The sequence below is a fragment of the Panthera onca genome, chromosome B4 (assembly GCF_046562875.1).
Source record: "Panthera onca isolate mPanOnc1 chromosome B4, mPanOnc1 haplotype 2, whole genome shotgun sequence".
Classification (NCBI taxonomy): Eukaryota; Metazoa; Chordata; class Mammalia; order Carnivora; family Felidae; genus Panthera; species Panthera onca.
This window is the reverse complement of record NC_138345.1, coordinates 121833905-121860521: the sequence shown is the minus strand read 5'-3', so window position 1 is coordinate 121860521 and position 26617 is coordinate 121833905. Positions and strand designations below refer to the sequence as shown.

At 40.9% G+C, this 26617-nt stretch overlaps 1 protein-coding gene across 6 annotated transcripts in view; it reads right to left on the bottom strand.

Annotated features, from left to right (window-relative positions):
• Nucleotides 1-26617, bottom strand: part of DRAM1 (DNA damage regulated autophagy modulator 1) — a 61408-nt gene that overhangs the window by 20525 nt on the left and 14266 nt on the right. For 2 of the 6 annotated variants that reach the window (XR_009617024.3, XR_009617025.3), the window contains exons 2-7: nt 21962-22029; nt 19870-20012; nt 13523-13700; nt 9227-9285; nt 5126-5218; nt 4341-4542 (exon numbers count right to left, since the gene is read on the bottom strand). Coding sequence is in view for 3 of the 6 variants with exons in the window: in XM_060656602.3 (XP_060512585.1) it covers nt 4498-4542; nt 5126-5218; nt 9227-9285; nt 13523-13700; nt 19870-20012; nt 21962-22029 (586 nt within the window). In the remaining 3 variants the exon portion in view is untranslated. Of the gene's footprint in view, nt 1-2240; nt 4543-5125; nt 5219-9226; nt 9286-13522; nt 13701-19869; nt 20013-21961; nt 22030-26617 lie in introns of those variants that run through there. The other 4 variants (XM_060656602.3, XM_060656605.3, XR_009617023.3 and 1 more) reach the window with 3 other exon arrangements.

Here is a 26617-nt window from a genome sequence, read left to right as displayed (position 1 = left end):
ATAAGGAAGCTCTCTGTATTGATAAGGAAGCATCTCCAAGGCCCATTGCTTAGTCAAAAAAAGGAAGGCTCAAAACTGTTGGTACAGTATGCTACAGTGGGGGCAGAAGTTAAAAGGGAAACATTTTAAAAAGTGCTTCTGCTTGTATTTTCATAAAAAGTGGCTATCTGCACAAAGAGAGGTGTATCGAGTAAGTGTGGATAAAGGAAGAGTACAAAGGCTTTTCACAGAATACCTTTTTATTTTGTTTTGATTTTTGAATCCCCTGAATACTATTACTGATTCAAAAATTTTTAAATAACAAATGGTTCAGGAAGTAAGGGCTGGGAATGGGAGCAGCTGAATCCCCACTTATCTAGAAATTATCTTTCCACCCCAGGATGGTAAGGCCTATCAGTCAGGGCTCTTACAGGGCTATGCATCAGAAATCCTTATCAAGTTTATCGAAGTTCAAAAGACTCTGTCAACTCTTGTAACCGAAGAGTTCAGAGGCAGAGCTGGCTTCGGGGACAGTGGGGCACAGAGCACTCCTCACTGCCGAGGGACTAACTGTGGGCTTACTACGTGTCTGATGGCACCCTGGCTCAATTCTCAGAGCAGATGGTTGGTACCTCGTTCAGCATTTTCTGGGCATCGATTTTGGAAGTCACCGCCACCCCCCAGTACGGGTCTGGCATCCTGCTGCCCTTCGCTTTAGAAGATGAGTCTCCTGGGGGTGACCAAGGAGAGCCAGAAGCTTCTCCTCCAGGGCTTGAGGCTGTGGTTGCTCTCTTATGCAACAGACAGGACGCAAATGCATGACATTCCGGCCTTGAGAATGCCGGGCGTTCAGAGCCAGACCAAGAATATGTGTGTGGGGAGACGGCTGGGCTTACTGACTTGCCAGAATCAGGGAGTGGGAGAGAATGGGATGCCACTTATCTCCCTCCCGCTCCCCCTTCCTCATTCCAGGGCCCAAACACCACACCAGCATGTCTCCAACTGAGCGAAAGAATGAGAACATGGGACAATGCCACATGCAAGGGATGTTAGGAAACCCAAACACGGCACAACACTGATGTACTTAATTTGGTTTGTGAAATGCAATTTCTGTGGAATCCTCCGTTAGTGTTTAAAAAAAAAAAAAAAAAGGAAGAAAGAAAAAGACCCACTTGATCAGAAATCAGGAAAACAAGGGTCCCAGACCGGGATCTGTTGCCATCCCACCGTAGAACCTCTTGCATATCACTGAGCTTCTCTTTGCCTTAGTTTCCTCTTCTGAGAAATGTGATAATTGACTGCCTGACCAGACACATGGGGTGAAATAAAAACACAAAAAGCTTGAAAATATATAACTTTGAAGTTAACTGAAGGCCTGTTTATTACCTAAGTGGCTGATGTTTACTTTTTTTTTTAACCTGAAAAGGTTGTCAGCGAGTATAATTTGCTTTACTTGGAACCAAGTTGTCGTGTGGTACCACCCAAGACATCTGGTGTGGGGGTTTGGGGGAAAGCTTTAATTCCATGATGGAATCTACTGCTTTGTGTCTGTCCCAGATCCATTTCCCGTTCCTTTCTTCTGAAAAACAACTTTCACCCACCATCAGCCCAGCATCTCAGACAGAGTTGACCTGTCCGGAGGTGGACAGGTGACTCAAGGCTGACTAATCAGAGCATCATACTTCCCTGAGCTGGGCATGGGCATGTGACCCAAGCCAGCCAGTCAGAGATAATGAGCTTTAACTCCCAGGCTTTTGATGGAACTATTGAGAAGTCTTCTCTTTCTGCTGGACAGGTTGTAGGCCTGGAGCTTCTAGAAGCCATCTCACTTCCACCAGAGGAAAACCTGCCTGAGAATGATGTCAATAGAGAGAAAAAGCAGAGCTGCAAGAGGGAGAGAAGAAATGGAGTTCTGGTGCCACTTTCAGACCAGCCATCCCTAAAGCCAGCTGTACCCGTGGACTTCTCAGTCACTTGAGTCAACAGATGCCCCTTTCTTCCTCAACAAATTTGAGTTGGATTTCTGGCACCATCAACTCTAAGAGTCCAGACTGATATGAACTTCTGATACTAATGTTTGAGTCTCTACAAAGATGAACCACTGTGCCCACATGCAAAGCTGTAAGAATTAAGAAAACATAGAGTTTAAATTCTACCTCTATAGAGTCCAAGTGGAGCTAGAATTGTTCCCTGGATATACACACTTCATGGTAGTACCTAGTCAACATGTTATAACTGAACAGAAACACAAATTACTAAAATAAAGAAATATTTCATTTTATTCTACTCTTTCAGCCAAGAGGGCCAAGGAAATGCAAAGTCATGGAAATTAGAAATAATACCATAAATGTGGATGAGACCAGCTTTAGGGGTTTCAGGGAACCAGCAGAATGTGATTGTCTGGAGTGATTTTTGGCGTTCTCAGTTTGGCAAGCCAGGTGAACCGTTTTGTCTATCCCATGTAACAATTTTGGTGGTAACTGTCCAGGTTGAAGAGAGTTGGCATAGGGTCGTGAAGCCCAAACAACTGAAATGTTTACAGTACACAAAGCAAAACAGTCAACATTACTGAGTGATACAGACCATTTGTTTATCACTTAACTAGTAAACCAGTGTAAATCTCACTATGCAGCACTACAAATACCCCTAGTCATTCCTTCACTTGTTCACTCATTCATTCATGCATTCATGAGTATTTATCGAGCACCTGCTGTGTACCAGGAGGCACCCTGGTAAACGCCTGATTTACAAAGATAAAGATCAAGGCACATACTCTGCCAATCTATCTCACGGAGAGATACGGACATGAAGAATAATAATGCATCATGAGAAGTGCAGATAAGAAAAGTCTGTTCAAAGTGAGTCCCAGCTGAGGACTCATTCTCCTACAGGTTTCACGGCACAGGAATGTATCTTCAAGATAATGAATGCTTGCCAGAGCTTCAGTCAGTCTTTCAGTTCCAGTGTTACTATGGGGACCCACAGCATCACGACAAGTTGTAACAGACTCAGACATGGTTATCAGGTTCTCACTGCTGAATACAGGCAACACAGTTTGTTGTTGCTGAGGTGGCCGACTGCTTCATTCACTCGGTATTTATTGAAGAGCCATGATGTGTTCACCGCTCCCGGATTCCCTCCCAGGCTGTCCAAGTTCTGGCCCTGGCAAATGAACTCAAGGTCTGGACCCACTTGGCCAGATGGAGGTTTGTGGTCTGGAGGGTCTTTGAAGGAAGGCCTTCTCTTCAGTTTTCAAACCTAAGCCTTAACATGTCAAGGCCCGCTTCTTGTTCTGGAATGATTTGCTTTTCATTTGTCATTTGTGATCTGGGTGAGAAGGTGGAGTGTGTAGGTCGTGTCGGTCTTAACAAAGGACCAGGTTCACAGTTCGTGAGGTATGCAAACATCCAGCTACAGGCATAAAAAGAAGGATCAAATAAACTGCACCCTCTACCTTCTCCCGTCTCCTCTCTCAGACCTACATTCTCTTCCACAGGTTTACTGCCATGAAATAAATTCGAGAGGTGAGTTTCAGCTTCTGAGTCAGACTATATATCAATTTATGCCAGTTACAACAAAGGGTGGTTTTACAAATGGCCTTTTTGATGCTTTTCATAGCTTGGCTTTTGTGGAGGGTTCGTATTAACCAAAGGTCTTCCCACAATCCATCTCTTCCACAAACGGTCCCTGAGATACTTTCCATCCTTGCTCATCCAGCAAGGACAACGATCCAGAATCCAACGAGGCTTTCTTGTCAGGTGCTTGTTTCCATTTTCTGGTTGTTCTAAGGTTTTTCTAATCTGCCTTGCTGAATTCATCCCACCTGGAATTAGGCCCACTATGGCATGCCAGTCAGCAGCAAGGGTAAACACTGTGGCTCTGTGGGCAGGGAGGCCCATGGGGGACGGAATTTAAAACCTGAGGTCTTCTGTGTTCACTTAGAGTTAATGTGCATAGAGATAGTAAGGCCTTTCAGCAGAAGCATTTTGCTTAGTTCACATAAAAATCAGAGTATCCTTGATAGTGTTAATTTGTTAACTAAATCATTGCGATCATTATAAATCAAATTTTGTTAAGTGTTCTCGTGATATAAAATTAGACAGTTCATGCTCTAAAAATAAAAATTTTAAATGAATATGCCCTGATTTTACTTCTTAGTGAATTCCTTATTTAGTGTATTTGCACCAATCACACACAAAGAAAACAAAACAGAATCTGTGCAAAAACAAGAGCTGTCCATTTTCTGTAACAACTTATCTTCTCTGTAATGAATTTGTTAATACAAAAAAGTGTCTACTTAGAAAATTATAAAAACATTGCTACGATGTCACAAATGCTCTACACTCACTATGAAAACATACCTTTGGAAATAGTACAACTATCGGGAATTCTTAACGAAATTCAAGTCCCGGACGTACTGCAGATGCGTTCCACACAGGGCAGCATTAAGACCCTCCTCTGTACCACTTCCAGAAATTGCCTGCGACTTTCACTGAGTGACATATAATTCTTCTTTCTTCAAATATCATCATTGATTTCTGTGGATATCCTTAGGGTGACACTCTATTAAAGACAGAAGAAAAGGGCTTCAAAGGAGGTACATTGGTGCCAGCTATGGACTCCCAACAGCTTTGCCCCACCCCTTCGGAGATGACCTCACTATGGTTTCTGCAGAGTTCGAGTTGGGTCTTAAAGAGTTTTCTTGGCTTTCTTCTATATCCTTTCAGCTAAGAATTCACTTGTTTCAAAATGTAAGATCTTCCCTGTTGTCAAACCTGATAAGGTCCTACCTTCTCTCTACCTTGGGAACATTTTCCACAACAAATTTTTGTTTATTAAATGGACATATTTCCTATTATTCGGAACTAGTAAATGAGGCCTTCAAAAAGCTAATAACCAGGATATCTGACTATAGGCATCTAGTGGCAGAGGACATATGAGAATTTCATTGTTGGGAGAGCTGTTAAAGATGCTTCCCTTAATATTTACATGTTTTTCAAACACATAAGGGTAAAAAGACAGATAGTGCTTTCTTAATTTTTTTTAATTTTTAAATTTTTATTTTTTTAGTGTAAGAAATGTTCTATGGATTTCTCCTAATCCTAATTGTCAGCAATTTATAACATTTGAACTGGTAAATACCTACCTGGAAATCGTGGATGAATGTTAGGAAGTAGAAAATAAAACCAAAGGCCACTGTCCATTCACAGATTGCACTCACTACGTGATATATATAATCCTAATAGCAACAATAAAGAAACAGAATTTAGCCTAAATACCTTCACCATACTGTATGTATTGAAATACAACGCTGGTCAGACCAAATGAAAACCTTGTCTGATGAGCATAAATCAACCCCTTGAGAAAAGGCAGTGAAAGGCCAGGGAGATGAACACCTGCCCAGTGAGGGCACCTGCCCAATGAGAATGTGAATGCAATTATCCCAAAAGTTCTTGGGGCTCTCGTACACTCTGGTTTTATGACCTAGTCTGTACAATTCAAAAGGCAGAATAAGGGCCACAAAATGGCTGAGAAACACATTTGGATTCAAGGGAAGAAAGAACTTTCCATTCAAGGCATGACTTGCTCTCCCACTGCTAAGGAATCCCAAAGTTCAAAGGCATGCCTAAAAACATCTATCTAGTCAGCCTTTGGGCCCTTGTTAAAACAGAATGAGCTCTCGCACCTGGAGGAGACTGGCTGTCACCACTTGGTGTTATATTTCCTGTTACTATACAAAATGTCCGTTTAGAACCTAATTCTGCTTAACACTGTAAGGTAAACACAGCCACAAAGTGCAGGCTAATGAGACATCTACACGTTAACTATCTTATTGGGGGCAGGGATGAAAGAATGGAAGGCTTTAATTGGGGGTTTCTCCTATGTGGGCCAGAGAATTAATAAAAATAAATGGAACTGATGATTGCAAAAAGAGAGGGAAGACTGAGAGCCCACTCCTCATCGGCTCAATTCCGTTTTCCTCAAATAGGAAACTGTGACTCCAGTGTTGCTTTGAGAGATTCAGAAGAAAGCCTGTGTTTGTGTGTTTGTGTATGTGATCTCTCCTGATTTTTAAATGCGGTAAATTACTTTAAAAGCATTTTTAGGGGCACCTGGGTGGCTCAGTCCGTCAAGCGTCTGACTTCGGCTCAGGTCATGATCTCACGATTCGGGAGTTCTAGCTCCATGTCGGGCTCTGTGCTGACAGTGCTTCAGAGCCTGCTTGGGATTCTCTCTCTCTTGCTCTCTCTGACCCTCCTCTGTCCCCCGCCACCAACTCTCAAAATAAATAAACTTTTTTTTTTTAATGAGACAATGATATTATAAGGGTGCCTGGGTGGCTCAGTTGGTTAAGCATCCAATTTCAGCTCAGGTCATAATACTGAAGCCCACAAATTCGAGCCCCACATTGGGCTCTGTGCTGACAGCTCAGAGCCTGGAGCCTGCTTCAGATTCTGTCTCCCTCTCTCTCTGCCCCTCCCCCACTCAGGCTCCATCTGTCTCTCAAAAATAAGTAAGCAGTAAGCATTAAAAAGAAATTTTTAAAAAATAATAAAATAAAATGAGACAATGATTTTATAATTCTTACACTCCCTACCAAGTAAGTCAATGCACAGGAATGTGCTATAAAGTTCCCAAGCTCTCCACAGAAGTCTAGGAAAGTACCTAAGTGATTATCCCATTCAGTGAATTAATGCAAAGGGTTTTGTGTGCATTCCTTGATATTGGGAACAGAAAGCAACACAAGCATAGCATGGTAATTTATGGAGTGAACAAAAATGTGGTACTTTTCATATTTTTAAGATAGAAGTCGAAATAAAAAACAATTTTCAACTGCCTGGGGGATATATATACTCTGATGAATCCTTCCCAGCAGCTGGTTTGTTTGATTTGTGGTGAAATGCCTCCCCCCAGTGGCTGAATGGTAAAAATACACCTGAAGCTGCTCGGCTGTGAGGTCTGGCTTTCAGAAGGGACTTTCTTAAAACTTGTGTCTGGATCATTCTTTTCCTCCCCATCCTCAGTCTCTCTGTTGTCTCTTGCAGGCTTCCTCACATGACCCAGTCCTCTGTTGTGGAAAATCCACTGATCCCACTGGCCCTCTAGCCACCATCTTATTTCTCCCTTTCCTCACACCTCCAAACACTAGACTGATGAATGAATGAACCCTCCCTCTCACCATTTCTTTAACCTCCTGCAATTGGCTTCTGATACCAACATTTTACTGAAACTGTCTTTTGAAAAACATTGGTAACTCCCCTGGTCCTTGAAAAACAAACTGCCATTCTCCCACTAACTCTCCTCTCCTGGGCATCATTCGTTCCCTATGTGGCATCTAGATGAGCCACCACTATGAGTAGCCAATGGCATGAGTCCATCTCAACTCCAAACCTTCAATTCCAGGTGTTCTGACATTTGGGCTGGAAATTACCAGTCCCTCTACCCTGTTCCCTGATGGTTCCCAGTTGCCCACCCCCCCCAGTCTATTCCCTCACAATAACTGGACATTTCTCTTTAATGTTTCACTACAGCCTCAGATTCAACAATTCTAAAACCAAACCACCCAGTCCCCGCCTGCCCCCGGCCATGGAATCATTTATTCCTGTTCAGGACCCTATTTCTCTCTGTTTATGGGGACAGATTCTTTGCTTTCCCCAAGATAACACTTGGAAGTCTTCTTTGATTCATGTCCTTCTATTCTCATTTGTCACTTGCTACTACCCATTAAATATTTCCCCATATTACTTCCACCCTAGGCTAATTTTTTTATTTCCTTTTTTTTTTACTTTATTTATTTATTTTGAGAGAGAGAGAGGGAGAGAGAGAGAGAGAGAGAGTGTGTGTGTGTGTGTGTGTATGCGCGCGCATGCACATGAGCAGGAGAGGGGCGGAGAGAGAGGAAAAGAGAATCCCAAGCAGACTCCAGAGCTGTCAGCATAGAGCCCTACGTGGGGCTTGGTCTCACAACTGTCAGCTGAAATCAAGAGTCAGATGCTTAACCAATTAAGTGAGCCACCCAGATGCCCCTCTTTTCATTCCATTTTTAAAAGTTTTAAATTTTCATTTCTGTATGGTTAATATATAGTGTTATATTAATCTCAGGTGTACAATGTAATGATTCAACATTTCCATATATTATTCAGTCCTCATCATGATTAGTGTACTCTTAATCCCCTTCACCTATTTCATCCATTCCTCTACCCACCTCCCCTCTGCTAATCATCTGTTTATCCTCTATAGTTAAAAGTCTGTTTCTTGGTTTGTCTCTCTCTTTTTTCCCTTTGCTCATTTGTTTTTTAAATGCCACATATGAGGGAAGTCATATGGTATTTGTCTTTCTCTGACTTACTTCACTTAGTATATACTCTCTGGCTCCATCCATGTTGTTGTAAATAGCAAGATTTCATTCTTTTCATGGCTGAGTAATATTTCATTGTGTATATATTCCACATCTTCTTTATCCATTTATTTACCAATGGGTATTTGGACCACTTCCATAATTTAGCTATTGTAAATAATGTAGTAAACATAGGGGTGCATCTATCCTTTTGAATTAGAATTTTTGTATTTTTTGGGTAAATACCCAGTAGCATGATTACTGGATCATATGGTACTTCTATTTTTAACTTTTTGAGGAACCTCCATCGTGCTTTCCACAGTGGCTGCACCAGTTTGCATTCCCACCAACAGTGCATGAGGGTCCCTTTCTTTTCACATCCTCCTCAACATTTGTTTCGTGTGTTTTTTTATTTTAGCCATTCTGACAGGTGTCAGAACGAGGTGATATCTCATTGTGGTTTTGATTTTCATTTCCCTGACAATGAGTGCTGCTGAGTCCCCTAGGCAAATCTTGATTTGAAAGCTAGAGAACTGCCTTCTTCCTGCCACCTTAACTCCGGGCTCTCTCCTCATCCATTCATCCCAGGGTTGCTTCTGACTAATACCTCCCTGCTAATCTTCTTTCCACGTACTTGCCTATTCAAAAACTTTGCGTTAACTCCCCTCCTGCAAATATAGCCCTGACCACATTTATTTTCCACTCCATCATGAAACAAACTACTCTCCATGCTGGAGCTGATCTCATCCTCTCTGCTTAACATTCTCTGCTTCTTCTGCCCTCCATACACCTTAATTCATACTGACCCCCTGCCCTACCTCTTTTGATTAGGAAATTCAATTAGGAATTCAAAATTTTGAAAATAATCCCAGGAACCACGTTCAACAATCATACTGAGTTAAATTTTACCTTTTCTTTTGGATTCCATTCCAGCTTGGTTATAGAAATTAGTGAAGCACAGGCGATCACTAAAAAAAGGAGATTGTTAAGGAAAGTCCAGAAAAAAACCAGGTCTTTGAATGTTAAGACTATTCTGCTAATAATCATCACACAGGGTCAAAATATTAATACCAACATTTCTGTAATCAAACCAGTTATATCAGCTTCTTATAATCTCAACCCTTAAATTAGACTGTGATGGAAATACAGTCATTCCTTAGCAATACCTTTTCAGTTACGTATAGTAAAATTTTAATTTGTGGCTACATTATGCCCCACTCTGCTTTTTAAATTTTGTCAAAATGACTGACACAGCCATCCAGATGGGTTCTTTTTGAATACTCTTCCCCTAAAATACTACTTTCCCTAAATAAAAGTATTGAATAAAAATACTCTTTCCCTAAAATACTATTTTCAAGACAACAGCTTTAAGGGAAGATTAACATTTCAAGGTACAAAAGCACCACAAACTACCAAGGTTCATCTACAAAAACAAGGTAAAGATTCAAACTCCTGTCTTTAAAAAACAGACTTTTCCCATCAAGTAATCGGGTATAAGCAGAGCCCTTCCTTCCTGGCCCAAAGGGTGTACAAATCAAAGAGATAATGTCCTACCTCTGACCTTAGGAGATACCCTGAGAGGCCACTCAAACAGTGCCCAGGACTGAGGCCAGAGCCTCCGTTGACTGTCTGCACAAAGGCGGGGACAGCCATTCTGATGGAGCTTAGAAGGCAAAAGGGAAGGCTAGAGATGAGATGCTCTTAAAATGCTTTTGCAAACAGACGAATTCAAAGCTTAGAGTCAATGCCAAGTTTAGAACTTCCTCTGAATACAGAGTCAGCATCTCCTCTCCCTGCCCTCCCCACCCCCCAATATTTTGCAATTCTTAACACTTCTCGGTTTCTCAAAATAAAAGGAGTAGAAAGCATAGAAGATTCTCTGATCATGTCATTACCATATCTGTTTCTAATAGTTTAAAAATCTCTTAATTCTTTGTTCTTGAGTCCTATCTTCTGTGCATCAGGTACCATGCTGGTGGGGAGGAAGGGGGAGACAGAGAAAACTCTGGAAAAACAAACTTGGTGTCAGCTCTTGGAAACATCACAGCCTTGTCGGACGAAGCCCAGGGAATGTGCTGCATTAAGACAGAAAAGAACAGGGCACAGTGATGACTAGGAGGGAAAACGATGAGTTCAGAGTGGAATGGGGTGTGAGGGGTCAGGAAAGGCTTCACTGAGTTGAGCCTAATCTGAGTTGAGGCTTGAGGAGCTCTCTAGAGCAGCGTCACCCCAGAAATTAATGCCAGCCACATGCGTAATTTAAAATATTCTACTATAGTAGCCACAGTAAAAAACAAACAAACAAACAACAACAACAAAAAACCTAAAAAGAACCAAATGAGGGGGTGTCTGGCTGGCTCAGTCAGTAGAGCATGTGACTCTTGATCTCGGGGTTGTGAGATCAAGCCCCCTGTTGGGTGTAGAGATTACTTAAAAATAAAATCTTAGGGGCGTCTGGGTGGCTGTAGGTTGAACATCCGACTCTTGATTTTGGCTCAGGTCATAATCCCAGGATCATGGGATTGAACCCCACGTTGGATTCCGTGCTGAGTGTGGAACCTGCTTAAGATTCTCCCATTCTCGGATAAAGAAAATGTGGTATAAAGAAAATGTGGTATATATATATATATATATGTGTATATATATATATATATATATATATACATACACACACAATGGAGTATTACTCGGCAATCAAAAAGAATGAAATCTTGCCATTTGCAACTGGATGGAACTGGAGGGTATTATGCTAAGTGAAATTAGTCAGAGAAAGACAAAAATCATATGACTTCACTCATATGAGGACTTTAAGAGACAAAACAGATGAACATAAGGGAAGGGAAACAAAAATAGTATAAAAACAGGGAGGGGAACAAAACAGAAGAGACTCTTAAATATGGGGAACAAAAAGAGGGTTACTGGAGGGGTTGTGGGAGGGGAGGATGGGCTAAATGGGTAAGGGGAATTAAGGAATCTACTCCTGAAATCATTGCTTCACTATATGCTAAATAATTAGGATGTAAATTTTAAAAAATAAAAAATGAAGTTAAAAAAAAAAAATTCTCCTATTCTCTCCCCCTGCCCCTCCCCCACTTGAGGATGCACTCTTTCCAAAATAAAAAAATTAAAAAATAAATAAAAATAAATCTTAATACATAAATAAAACCAAATGAAATTAATTTTAATAATATATCTTATCTAACTCAATATATCAAAAATGGTATCATTTCAACATGCAATAATATAAAGAAGTAATGTGACGTATTTTATATTCTCCTTTTCTTTCTTCTTAAATCTTTGAAATCAGTGTGGTTTTTACACTTACTGCACATTTCCATGTGGACCAGCCACATTTCAAGCGCTCAGTAGCCTCGTGTAGCTAGTGGCTACCATACTGGACAGCTAGGCTCTAGAAAACAAGGTGGAGGAAGATAATCCATCCAGGTAGAAGAGAATGGGTGAAAGCTGAGAACAGAAAGCAGGCAAGTCCAGAAGAAACAATGTAAAATGAGGTGTCAAATTATGGGTCTCAAGAAAAGGAACCTGGGCTTTATGCTGTTAGTGATTTTGTGAAGGTTTTGAAAGCTTTAGAAGCCAGGTGCAAGATGGATAGTCTCACAGGAAGGGCTTAGAAGCAAGATCCTAGCAACCAGCCTCACTCTCTGTTTCAGTTTCTTCAGTAGTCAAATGATGGTGTTTCACAGAAATACTGTAGTAAGGAGAGACAAGGGCATTTCAAAGATGCTTTGAAATCTTTGTAAAGAAATATAAATACCTTGCTAATGTTTAAGACAAAAGAACTCTTCATATGGATGAATTCATTCAAGTTCATTTAATACAGGGACATGATCTGTTTCTGTGGGAAAGCTGTCCCTTGGCATGGCTCATTGGAGCTGCCTAAAAATGGGAACTATTTGTGTGTGAAACTCTGATGGCTGAAAGCCTTATTCTGCTAAAATTCTCTCTAATTTTACCATCTAGAGATGTGTCTCAAAAGTTGGAAGCAAGGAAGGAACTTTGGTTTTAACACTACAAACACTTCTATATACTTTACAACTAACACAAGCTAAAAGTAGTTATATTTGAAGACAAACATGAGTGTCTTCAATCCATAAATAGAACAAAGAATTGAAAAGGAACCATCTCTGGAACAAGGGTCTGTATTTTGTTTAAATTTCTCAACACTAGGATATGCTTCCTCTGTACTTAGAAATTTTGTAATCAAAAATTTCCTTCCCTAAGATGAACAAAACAAAACGAAACCCAAAATCATACTTAGACTGTACATTTTGTATAGCTTCGATTTTAAAGGAGAATCACAGAGCTTAATATTTAGAAGCACATGGTGCATTTTTACTCAAGCTTGCCCACTTTATACAACTCAATCCAGACTAACAAAGTTTCCACTAATTAAATAGTTTTCTATTTTTCTACAATCTGACAGGAATCAACATTTTTTGATGCCTCTGCAGTTTTCTCTGATAGGACTACAGACAGTATTTTGAAAGATGGGGAATTTTCCACCTCTTAAAGACACAGCTTTTTTTTTTCCTGTTAAATAGCTCTAGAAAGAAAGAGAGAAAGATCAAGCTCTCATTCCCTCTAAATCAGAATGCATAAGCATAAAAATTCAGATTTTCTTTTCACATTGTGGAATACGAAAATGGAATGAGATTTCATTTTGAAACTGGCATCAGTGATAACAAGAGAAGGCTAAATGTATTTCGAGTGATTTAGAAATAAATGATAGAGAGCTTTCTAAAACCTCTTAACATGGATGAGTAAGTCAGACCATCTAATGAATCACCTACGTGCAGGGTGAGGGCAGAGTACAGCCCCTTGGGACTTCACAGGGCTATTACTTTAAGTACAATATCAATATTTGGTGTCTTTGACCAAGCACTACAAAGAAAAATAAATATTTTCACATGGCTTATGAAATTTTCCCTGTTGGGAGGAAAGGAAACAGACTAAAGTGTTTGGACATGTTGCCATTCTCCCTGCACACCGTTCCCCACAAAGATTCTTTTGAAATAACAACACAATGTGGAAATATTTTCTTAATGATTTACACTTTTCCGCCAGTTGTTCTTCTGAAGCATGTGGAAACGGGGCTGTTAATTTTTCCCTTTTTTTCATACTTTTTTGGGGGCGAGGGAGAAGGGTTAAGCTTTCGAAGACACTGACAAATGTGCAAAAGGATACTGGGGACCACAGCTGCACAGGAAACGGCAGAGATGGCCATCCGCACGTGGCATGTGGAGAGGCTGTTCCACTGGGGACACGATTTGTAAGAGATGACGGACTGCAGGAGTGTGTAGACCACACCACAGACAAAAGCCAAGAGGGCACCGCCGTCATGGACCAGGGGGACAGCTAACTCCTGGAGAGAGAGTCACAAACAGGTGTTACTCCACGTGAGTCCGCGTGCAGTAGGCCCACGCACCCACCCACGCTGGTCCACTCAAAGCCACAGATGCACCCACCACTCCTTGGAAAATGCGACTGCCTGCAGAAGACTACCAAGAGAAAAGCCTTCCAGACCCTGCAGTAAATGCCCTTAGTTGTTCCGCAGCAAACGTGGGCATGCTGGACAGGGACAAAAGTGATATCTGCCTTCGAGGGGGGGAGAGTTGAATATGGTGGGCTCTGGAGTCTGGCAGAACTGGATAAAAAAATTTCAACTCTGCCACTGGGTTCTGTGACCTTAGTTTATAACCTCAGTCTCGGGGTGCCTGGGTGGCTCAGTCGGTTAAGCGGCCGACTTCAGCTCAGGTCACGATCTCGCGGTCCGTGAGTTCGAGCCCCGCGTCAGGCTCTGGGCGGATGGTTCAGAGCCTGGAGCCTGCTTCCGATTCTGTGTCTCCCTCTCTCTCTGCCCCTCCCCCGTTCATGCTCTGTCTCTGTCTCAAAAATAAATAAAACGTTAAAAAAAAAATTTTTTATAACCTCAGTCTCTGTATCTGTAAAATAGGCATAATAATTTCTGCCTTGCAGGTTTGCAGTGAAAATTATATGATGAATTTCATTTAACAGCATGTAACTGGTTCCGTGAAGGTACCAAGGGTGGCTTCGGGTTTTCAGGCTCCCTGCTCCCCAATAGTCTCTTTGTCTCTCCCCACATGCACATGCAAATCTAAGTAAAGACACTGCCCTTGCCATGCCAAGGTAGGTTCAAGTCAAGGCCCTACCCCTACATCCTCTAACCAGCCAATTCAACCAGAAGGCACCCTTACATCCAATCTAGGCAAAGAGTCTGGTATTGATCCCCAACATGCTCATGATAGACCATTCAAGGAGCTCACTTTAGGCTCCTTTTAATTGTGCAATGGGCACAATTATGGTATAACTATGACATTGGATTGAACAACAGAGTCTCTGGTTGAACTTGAAGATGTGAGCTTTGCAAAGGGGGAAGTGAAAGTATTGTCCAAGAGGGCCTGGTTTGGGCCCCAGACTCCTGCTGGCCCCACTGTCCACACCCTGTCCCTCCCAGACTTTTCTTTGACCTGGGTCACCCAGGCTTCCCCAGAACCACGGTGTTCTTCATCTGTTCAAAAATAAACTGATATCAAATCTTTATTCTCCACATGGGAAAAGAAGATTAAAAAAAGAAAAACCAGGGGTGCCTGGGTGGCTCAGTCAGTTAAGCGTCTGACTTCGGCTCAGGTCATGATCTCGCAGTTTGTGAGTTCAAGCCCCACATCGGGCTCTGTGCTGACAGCTCAGAGCCTGGAGCCTGCTTCAGATTCTGTGTCTCCCTCTCTTTCTATCCCTCCCCTTGCTCATGCTCTGTCTCAAAAACAAACATTAAAAAAAAATTTTTTTAAGGAAAAAAAAAAAGAAAAACCACTTTCAAATTTATTTGCTAGGGAAATTTATTTCCTGGTATCAAACCTTGGAATATAGGGGAAAATCCACAACTTGATTTATGTTATAATAAAATATGGCTGCACTGACATTTTGCAACATGGCCTATCAATTACTCATTTATTAGGTATGGATTTTGTATTCCTAGGATACCTAGCATGGCATACAGATTTAGGAAAGTTATATATAGAAAGTAAAATACATTCTATGCCCTTTAAAAAATTTGTAGACATTTAAGTACTTTAAGAATTAAAAAAAAAATCACTGAACTGTACACTTAAAAATGGTTTAGATGGACAATTATTTTACCACAATGAAAAATAACAATAATTCAAAGAAAATGAAATCACTCTCTTGAATAGATAACTGCACGCTCATGTTCATAGCAGCACTATTTACAATAGGTGAAACATAGAAACAACTTAAGTGTCCCTCAATGGATGAATGGATAATTAAAATGTGATACACACACACCAATTACTATTAAGCCATAAAAAAGAAAGAAGTATTGCCATTTATGACAACATGGGTGGATACTGAGGGTATTATGCTAAGTGAAATAAGTCAGACAGAGAAAGACAAATACTGTGTGATCTCACTTATATGTGGAATCTTAAAAAAGTTAAAAACTGAACTCTTTGATACAGAAAACAGATTGATGGTTGCCAGAGATGGGGGGGTGGAGGTGGAGAAAAGGGGGTCAAAACATAGAAAATTCCAGATATAGGGCCTGAGGATGTCATGTACAGCGTGGTGAGCATAGTTAACAGTGCTGTACTGTATATTCGAAAGTTGCTAAGAGAGTAAATCTTTTTTTTTTTTTTTTTTTTTTTTTTGCTAAAAGAGTAAATCTTAAGAGTTGTCATCACAAGAAAAAAATTGTAACTATGTGAGGCAATGTATGTTGATGAACTTATAGTGATCATTTTGCAATATATACATATATCAAATCACTACGTTATACACCTTAGACTAATACAAGGTTATATGTCAATGATACCTCAGTAAATCTGGGGAAAAAACAATATTAAACCAAAATATAATAATAATAAAAGAATGAAGACAAACAGATCCTCTCTTCCCCCCCTTGAATGTTAGGCACATTAGGACAAGGGAAAACAAAAGGCAAGATGTCCACTGCTAATGAGTCCTTTTAAGGAATAATCTTCTGAGAATCCTGATGTTTTCCACTGTCTACTTTCTTTTTTGCTAAGTAAATCAACATCCTGAACTTAAATACTCTGTTTCCTCCAATTACACTATCAGGGAATTCGCTTCTTAAACCCTGGCCAATTCAACACATCCTTTAGGATCTTAATCTGCAAACTTCATGGGCCCTCAAAAACCCCCACATTAACCTTGACATTACTGGGTCAAAAGGTCCTTGACTCTGCAGGGGTCGTATGTGGGATGTGCTTTTTTCCACTGTGGAGTACACACTCTCGCATCAAAGATCTTTTAGAAGCAAAATGATTCTCAGATGAGGCATGAATTGTGGATAGAGGCTAAAATAAAAACCCAGCACCCTTTTTGGACCTCTTTTTTGAAACTCTCTTATTAATTTAAAAAAGTAAAAAATAGAGGTGAGCCCGGGTGGCTCAGTTGGTTAAGTGTCTGACTTCGGCTCAGGTCATCATCTCACAGTTTGTGAGTTCGAGCCCCATGTCAAGCTCTGTGCTGACAGCTCAGAGTCTGGAGCCTGCTTTGGATTCTGAGTCTCCCTCTCTCTCTGCCCGTCCCTTACTCACACTCTGTCTCTCTCTCAAAAAATGAGTTAACATTTACAATAAATAAATAAACATTTAAAACAATAAAAGATAGTAAAAATAGAGAAAACTAGAAAGTTGAAAGGGTTAAACCTTGGAAAACAACTTTTCCAAAAAGGAAATTTCTGGAAGGAAAGTAAAGCATTGAGAGAGATTGGTGAGGACACACCAAAAAGTTGCTATTCTGCCTACCAGCTCAGGACAGAGAGCTCTGGGAACTTGTGATGAATACAATTTACTCCTACGCAAGCAAATCCCCCAGAGATAGCCAGTGCTCTCCTGCCCGCACACCTCCAATTCCTCTGGAAGGAACAGCTCAGGTTGGCATGCTGAAAATGAATTACAGGATATAAAACAAGGAAGTTGTAAAGATATATTTATGGGAACAATGACAAGGCAAACACTCTGCTCTCAGGAAAGCTTAAGATTCTATTTCTGGTTTTTGTGAAGATGTAATCACTTCATAGAAACCCTAAAGAGAACCACAAGTTCAATTATCTGACATCTAAGTTTTCTTTCTAAAGTCTGCCTTTCTGGTTTAAAACTTGATGGCTATGGTGCTTATACCATGAGTTATTTGGAGAATAAAGCGATAGGATATCATCTAGTGCCTACTATTCCCCACCGAATAATTAATATCCAACAATCTACTAACGATTATATCATTCCAAATCTTCCCTTCACCCCCCATTTTAATTTTGCTTCCCATCATGCTTTCTGGTACTAGGGATGTGAATTGTGTACATGCTTTCACTCTCAGAGATTTACCCATTCTGGCAATGGAGTTAACTCTTTCCCACAGGCTCTAGACAGACTGCTTCAATTCAAAGTGCACTTCTGCCTTTCGGTGCTCAGACAATCCTGGGCGAGTATTAACCCCTCTGGGCCTCCATTTCTCCACTGGCAAATGAGGAAAATGCTACTACCTGTATTCTGAGGTCATTACTAGCATGATAGGAGTACTGGATGTTTTCATAAATTCTATCATATAGGAAATTTTCAATAAATGTCGTCATGAAAAGGGGCACCTGAGTGGCTCAGGTGGTTAAGCGTCTGACTCTTGGTTTCAGCTCAGGTCATGATCTCATGGTTTTGTGAGTTTGGGTCCCATGTGGGGCTATGCCGTGGGGGCATAGAACCTGCTTGGGATTCTCTCTCCCTCTCTCTGCCCTCCCTGCTCACACTGTCTCTGTCTCTCTCAAAATAAATAAACTTAAAAAATTTAAAAAAAATTGTCATGAAAAACCAAACGCATACAAGCATAAAATATAAAGCAAGAGTCTCCACCATGTGACCAATGTCACCTGCAATCATGTATAGCAGCCCTTGTCTTATTTTGCCATAAAGGGACAAGAGGGGTAGCAAAGTAAATGGAGCCAGAAGCAAATGTATTCACACAATTCCTTCAATGAAGCCCTCTACACTTGCTCTGGGGAGGCTACAAACCTGCCTCTCACCTTTCTACCTACCTTTCAATGTTAATACGGAAACAACAAATACGTCCAAAAATGGATTTATAATGTCCAAAAATGAAAACTCGTCAGCCCTGAGGCTTGGGAGACCATCCCTGCCCCACAGGGTGTCCTGGAGATACTATGCAATATAAGGAAGGGTGTTTGCCACCTCACCCTTCACAACACAGCACCAGCTTTCCTGGAGCACTTTATTCTGTCCCCTGATCGACAGATGGCATCCCCCCTGTGCAGTGCAAAGAAAGTGATTTATGAGGCCACGTGGTGCAGGTGAGACAGAGGACTCTCTGACAACGGTCTGACTTCATGCAGGAGGGGGCATTAGCAAATGGATGGGAAGCAGATGGTACAGGTGGAGGCCCGAGGTTATTACCCTCGCAGACCCATAGCAGGTGCAACGGCCCTGTACTGCAGCTTCTGGGCACGGACGTGTACTTTAGCAGCTGGCTGGCAGCCAAGGTTGACACCTTTTTGTGAATATCAGCATCACACAAGATCGGCCCACTTCTGGTGGGAAAAAAGTTAAAGGAGTCCTCCTGGGCAGAAGCAAGTCTTCCTGGAGTAACTTCTTTTGTGCCGCCACAAAGAAACAACAGGGCCAGAGGGAACAGGACCACCTCGGTGTTAGCCTCTAATGATGGCCGGGGGCTGCCACGTACGGCCTGCTGGTTACTCTGCAACATCTCATGGGGCCCTTTACAATAACCCTAGGACACGATACTATTATAACTAGTACGAATTTGAAATACAACACATTTTTTAAAAATATTAAATACTGTCTCCTTGGACAAATAGCTCACATGCCTTCCTGAAAGAGACCTTGGGATGAACAGGTATCTACAAGTTAGAATAAAGCAAGTAGGGTTTTTTTCAAACACTCAACACAGTAGGAATCTATCAAGCAGACTTCGCAGAAGTCACCATATAAGTTCATTTGCTCCATGTTTTGGCTCCATAATGAATGAGCTGAGTAACCCTGAGCATATGATTTCACCTTCATGTACCTATATCCTCACCTGCAAAGGGAAGAGATCAGGAGCTGCTCTGTGAACTGGTAAATACACACACACACACACACACACACTCATATACACAAATACTTTCACACTCTTTATGAAACTATTACAGTGACTGAAGTCGCTCTCCCCACCCATCAGATCATGTTAGTAACATGGGGCAATGCAGAGTCCGGAACATCGTGTGAAACACGCTCTCTCATAGGTGTGCAAACGTGAACCCCACCCTCTCCCAAGCACCAGGCAGGACTGACTTTCAAATGATAAAGATGTGTTTCTAAGAAGCAAACTATCCCCACTTTTACAAACTCATCAACTATTTGAGAACTCTCCTGGCACAAGCATGCCCCTTGTGTTCCTGCTTCTCTACTCCAGACACACACATATTCCATCATCCCCAAGAACAGAAAAAAAACTTCAGGACACACCTGGAAATTGGCTACAATGCCCATTCCGATACATCCCACCAATCCAAGAACTAGCGACACCAGGTTAAAAACAGGCGTGCTGAAATAGCTGGTTTGATTTTGCTTCTCTACTATTTTGTATCTTGTGTACATTGTGGCTGCACCTGAAAAAGAAGGGCACTTTGGTGAATTTTTATTATTTGACCTTTTAGAACGAAAAACACAGGGAAAGTTTTGCATTGTGTTTTTAAAATCTGTATTTCAGTTTCCCAACTGCCGTAGTCTCCCACTCACCCACCCTGTCCTTCCTCACCCCAACTCACTCTCCCCACTGTGTGTATCATCACACACAAACTTGCCTGTTATCTTTTTCACATAAATGCTACTGTGCACATGTTCTGTGACTTACTCTTTTTCACTTGAGATAAGTCACCATGGAGATCTTACCATGTCAGTACAAGTAAGTCTACTTCCACATTTTTAGGGGTCTCATCACGGTATATATTTATTTCATCATTCTCTTACGTTCGACTTCTACATTGTCTCTCTGTTTCTCCTGTTACAAGGAATGCTCAGTGAACAGCCTTGTACACAAGTATTTGGCATGCTTTCAGTGTTTCTGAAAGATGAATTCCTAGAAACAATATTACCAGAACAAAAACCGTGCACAACTGAAATGCCAAGAAGCATCTGCAAATTGCCCCAAGACTGTATGGCAGCGTTTATACTCTCACAGCAGAGTTTGAAAGCAATTTTACAAGTCCTTTTAATGGCTTTTTTAATTGCTACTAACCTGATGAATGAGAATCAGCAACCTGTTGGTTTAAACTGCATCCCTCTGATCATTAGTGAGATTGAGCAACTTTCAGTATGTCTACCGGTCGTCTGCATTTCTTTTTCTAAAAATTGCATTTAAACTTCTTTTATTTTTCTCTTGAGTTCGTCTATTCATTTTTTTTAATTTTTTTTAATGTTTTATTTATTTTTGACTGAGAGAGAGAGACAGAGCATGAGCGGGGGAGGGGCAGAGAGGGAGACACAGAATCCGAAGCAGGCTCCAGGCTCTGAGCTGTCAGCACAGAGCCCGATGCAGGGCTCGAACTCACAGACCACAAGATCAGGACCTGAACCGAAGTCGGACACTCAACCGACTGAGCCACCCAGGCACCCCTTCATTTTTAATTTGTAGTTGCTTTTTAAAAAATGTTTACTGAGAGAGAGAGAGAGAGAGAGAGAGAGAGAGAGAGAGAATCCCAAGCAAGCACCATGCTGTCAGTGCAGATCCCGACATGGGGCTTGATCCCAGGAACTGTGAGGTCATGACCTGAACCAAAATCAAGAGTCGGACACTCAGCCAACTGAGCCACCCAGGGGCCCCTGCAGTTGCTTTTTAAACATTGTATACATTAGTCTACTGTCTGCTATAAATATTACAAGTTTTCTTCTGGTCTGTCTTTAATTTTGTTTTTGGTTTTTGTTTGTTGGTTGGTTGGTTTGTTTGGTATCCTTCATCAGTTAGAAGTTTTAATTTTTTTTAGAAGTTTTAATTTCTTATCTACTAAATCTATCAATTCTTTCCTGTTTAGCTTCTGGGTTTTGTGTAAGCTTAAAGCATTTCCATCCTCAGGTTTTAAAGGATTTTCCTATAACTTAATTATCTTACAGTGTTGCTTTTCATGGCTAGTTCTTTCATTGCCACTGGTTCTTGTGAATGGTGTGAGGACGGTACAAAGGGTATGTTTTTCCAAAGACCTTACCAATTAATCAAATACCACTTATTGTTACGGAGAGTAATGTCACAATAACATATAATCTCTGGAGCACCTGGGTGGCTCAGTCGGTTGGGGGATAATGATGTGTCAAAGTAGGTTCATCAATTGTAACCAACGTACAACTCTTTTCAGGGATGGTCATAGTGGGGGAGGCCACAGGGTGGGAGGCAAGGCATATATGAGAAATCCCTACCTTTTGCTCAGTTTTGCTGTGAATCTAAAATTGTTCTAAAAAATTGAGTCTGCTAAAAAAATAACAAAAAATTATATACAAACTGTAAATGACACATTTTACTTCACTTGAGACTGTGAATTTTTCATAATAATTATTGCATACTTACCAAGAAATGCAGAGAAGTTTATCATAAATCCAAAAATACCACTTTCTGGAGGTGTTGTTCCTGTATCACTGACAAAGAGAAATTTCTGAATTATTAAAAAGGAATTCTGTTCAGACTATGTAATTGGCAGGTTTTATAGGGTGTTTCTCCTGGGTGTTCAGCCACTTTGAATTCCAAAGACTTGGTCTAATTTTGCTCTAAAGTATTCTCATTTTGGCTCTGAAAAATCTAAAACTCATTTTTCTACCTTGAGAGATTACATTTAATTTTTTCCCATCATGGGGCACCTGGGTGGCTCACGAGAGCCACCCACCAGCTGGGTGATGATGAGACTTCCCACCAGCTGGTGGGAAGAAGGCGCCCTAACAGGAGATAAGTTGACCAGACTCTGGAACTATCTGTCCACTGACAGCAAACCAAGACATATGTCAAGGGCCCAGATGTGCAATCCACATAACAGCAGACATGTGATCTGAAAGGTCAGAATTTCAAGTTAAGCGTCCGACTTCGGCTCAGGTCATGATCTCACGGTTTGTGAGTTTGAGCCCCACATCGGGCTCTGTGCTGACAGCTCCGAGCCTGGAGCCTGCTTCGGATTCTGTGTTTCTTCCTCTCTCTGCCTCTCCCCTGCTCATGCTCTGTCTCTCTCTGTCTCCCAATAATAAATAAAAACGGTAAAAAAAATTTTTTTAAGTAATTTTTTCCGATCATAAAAAGCTAGGAAATACTGGGGCACCTGCATGGCTCAGTTGGTTAAGCATCCAGCTTCAGCTCAGGTCATGATCTTGCAGTTCATGAGTTTGAGCCCTGCATTGAGCTATCTCTTATCAGCACAGAGCCAGCTTTGAATCCTCTCTCTGCCCCTACCCCCTCTCTCTCAAAAATAAATAAATATTTTTTTAAAAAAGCTAGAAAATATTTAAAGTCAATGGTAGTGATGTTTCTCAATAAACTTGATGTGTGTTCATTTTCAATAAGAATTGAATGTGACTATTGGGAAAAAGAAGTCTAAAATCAAGTTTGAAAAATCTACTATCTGGATTGTAACTATACATAAACACATCATGTACATTTTTTTAACAATTTGATTTATCCACAAGAGTTTACACTGCTGAAAACAGAATGGTGGAAAGCTGAGCAATGTCATTGATACCTATTAGAACCTTATGGAAACAATAGGCATCAAGAATATATTAATTGTGATAAAGTATTTCAATAAAAAATAGTTTCTATAAGACATTTTTCTGGTGCAATCAATTAATCAATTAAATAAGCTGGAAAAAAATAATGAGCTGGAAAGTAGTGTTTGATGTGTTCTGTTTTCTATTCATTCATGCCAAAGTTTACATTTTTACATTGTCAAGCTGCTCCCATAAAGCAACAGTTTAAAACTGATGGCAAAAGAGTTCCCAGCATGAAATAATTCATACCAGTTTTAAGTGTTTCCGTGTTTTAAAACAGCTCTGAAATGTAAGTATTGAAAAACTGATCATGTTGAAAAGGCACACTTCAAACTATTTGAGAAATCCCACAAGAAGCCCATGTGTGCAGAAGGCAGCAGGAATCTAAGTTTTGTGCACACTTAATATTTGGAGAGTATAAAGAGGCTAATACTCCCCCTTACAACAAATACTTCTATTCCTAATGATTTCAATCTCAGTGCCACTTGCACCTGTAAGAATCTGGAGGGTTTAGAATCTAACGTTGCCATTTAAATAACCATTTTTCTCCCCAAAGGAATGCTGAGGCAGAGAACACTGCACCATGTGTGGGACGTCCCTCTGAGCACGACAACGTGGGTAAGAAAAGGGGACCGAACCTGTAATGGCAAGAAGGCAGAGACAGCTTATACCCTCCGGCAGCACTTTTGCCCAAAGATTAAATCTCATGTAGAAATCAAGCCTTCCGTCCTTGTCCTCAGGATCTAAAGAGGCAGCTTCCAGGTGAGTTATGCAAGAGTACTTGCGATCACAGACCTGAGAGAGTAAGCTGCCGCATGCCGGGAAGACTGCTTACTTGTGAAGAAAGGCAAGGAAATGGAGGAGTGAGGAAGATATTTATGAGGATAGGTAGCTGGTGGGAAGAAGGCGCCCTAACAGGAGATAAGTTGACCAGACTCTGGAACTATCTGTCCACTGACAGCAAACCAAGACATATGTCAAGGGCCCAGATGTGCAATCCACATAACAGCAGACATGTGATCTGAAAGGTCAGAATTTCAAGGTGGTATTTTATTCTTATTCATTTGTACATTTAAAACCATACAGGCAAAATCAAAAGTGCTTTGTAAATAGCCATTCCATATGTATTTGTTGAATGAATGAATGACTATCAGTACTGGCAATAATAATAATAAAAAAAAAAAACCCAAACCTAATAAATACCACGTACTGAGCATTTACTATGGACCAAACATTGTTAGGTGGTCATTATATATCATTTCTTTTTATCCTCAAATCTTGAGGTGAGATTTTATGATTTTTTATTTTTTTTTTTTTTTTAATTTTTTTTTTTTTTTAACGTTTATTTATTTTTGAGACAGAGAGAGACAGAGCATGAACAGGGGAGGAGCAGAGAGAGAGGGAGACACAGAATCTGAAACAGGCTCCAGGCTCTGAGCTGTCAGCACAGAGCCCGATGCGGGGCTCGAACTCACGGACTGTGAGATCATGACCTGAGCCGAAGTCAGACGCTTAACCGACCGAGCCACCCAGGCACCCCAATTTTATGATTTTTTAAATGTTTATTTTTGAGAGAGACTGTGTAAGCAGGGGAGGGACAGAGAGAGAGGGAGACAGAGGATCCAAGCAGGGTCCATGCTGTCAGCACAGAGCCCAATGTGGGGCTTGAACTCACAAACTGTGAGATCATGATGTAAGCTGAAGTCAGATGCTTAACCAATTGAGCCAACCAGGTGACCCGTGAGGTAAGTCTTATTTCAACCCCACTTTACTAAGGAAGAAACTGGTATTAGAGAGGTTACAGAACTTGTTCAAGGTCACAGAGTTATTAAGGAGAGGAATCTATATTCCAATTATTAAACACAAAACAATAGACCCAAAATGGAGTTGCTCATGCTAAGCCCCAAGTCACCAAACTGAGACTTATTTACAGTTTCAGCTCTCCTGGAAATGGAATCTTAAACCAGTCATTCAGGAATCATCTGAACAGCAAGTTGCATAATCTGCCTTATAAGACCCCTGTCTTCCTGTGTAAGGAAAGTAACCTTGCAATAACCAGTTGGCTTCTTGCCCAGTATAACTTCCTTGTTCCTGCTCCCTTCTGTCTATAAAAGTCTTTTATTTGTACAACTCCTCAGAGTTCCGTTTGTTTTTGTTTGTTTGTTTGTTTGTTTGTTTTTAAGGTAGGTTTCACACCTAGTATGGAGCCCAACTCGGGTCTTGAACTCATGGCCCTGAGATCAAGACCTGAGCTGCAATCAACAGCCGGATAGCTCAACTATCTGAGCCACCAAGGCACCCTCTCAGATCTTCTTTCTGTCTGCTAGATTGGATGCTGCCTGATTCATGAATCCATGAATAAAGTTAATAAGATCTTTAAATTTTTGTTCAGTTAAATTTTGTTTTTAATACAATCCAGATATCTGACTCCTTGACTTCCCTGTCTCCCCTGTGCTCTAAAGCAGGCAAGGAATGAAGAATTTAGAAGGATTGGCAGTGGGGGTAGAGAATGAACACTGGTATGCTGGTAAATGTTTAACAACTTGCTCGGAGGGAGTCTGATTTGTAGCATAGGCCAATTTCCATGGTGTAAATACTGCCAACAAGTCAAAGTTCAAGCTACCAAAATGTAGGTTACTAAACATTGAACTGGGAAGAAATATACACAGTTGGCTCCCAGGAGCACATATCAGCTGGCTCCAGCACACCATGGGAATGAACTATGTTGGTAATGAAAGGAGATCATCATGCCCTTCTTATACACCAGGAAAGTGTAAACTAGGCAAGAACTTGTAATTCCTTAAATACCATAATTGAATTGTAAAACATTTTTGACAAATATTTACTGCCATAATTAATCTGATTTTCTTTCAGGATTACTGAGTCCACAGCACCTACCAGCAGTATGTGAGTATCAATGGGCCTACATTCCTAAACTTCGCACTACGACATAGGCAGTGACCATACTACAAAAACGGGAGCAAAATATTAATGCACCGCATTCATAACCAGTTGTTTGATTAAATGCAACCATCTTTAAAATTTTTTTTTTTATTTGGCTCCACAAATAACCATGAAATTTATCTGCTCATGAACAAAATATTTAAGGGACACATACTATGCGTTAGATACAATCTGAGTCACAAATTCCCTAATCTATCAGGTAAGAATGGTCAGTTTGTGATTTATTTCCCTTAAGTGACAAAATGGTACCTAACTACATATGGTGAAATTTCGCTCAAGATATTTCAAGAAAACTGTCTAAGCAGCATACGAAAATGTGACACTTCTAGGAACGTTCTTTTTTTAAGATTATTTATTTTGAGAGAGAGAGAGAGTGAGAGGGGCAGAGAGAGAGAGGGAGAAAGAGAGAATTCCAAGCAGGCTCCACATCGTCAGCACGGAGCCCCACATGGGGCTTGAACTCTTGAACCATGAGATTGTGTGTGACCTGAGCCGAAATCAAAAGTCAGAC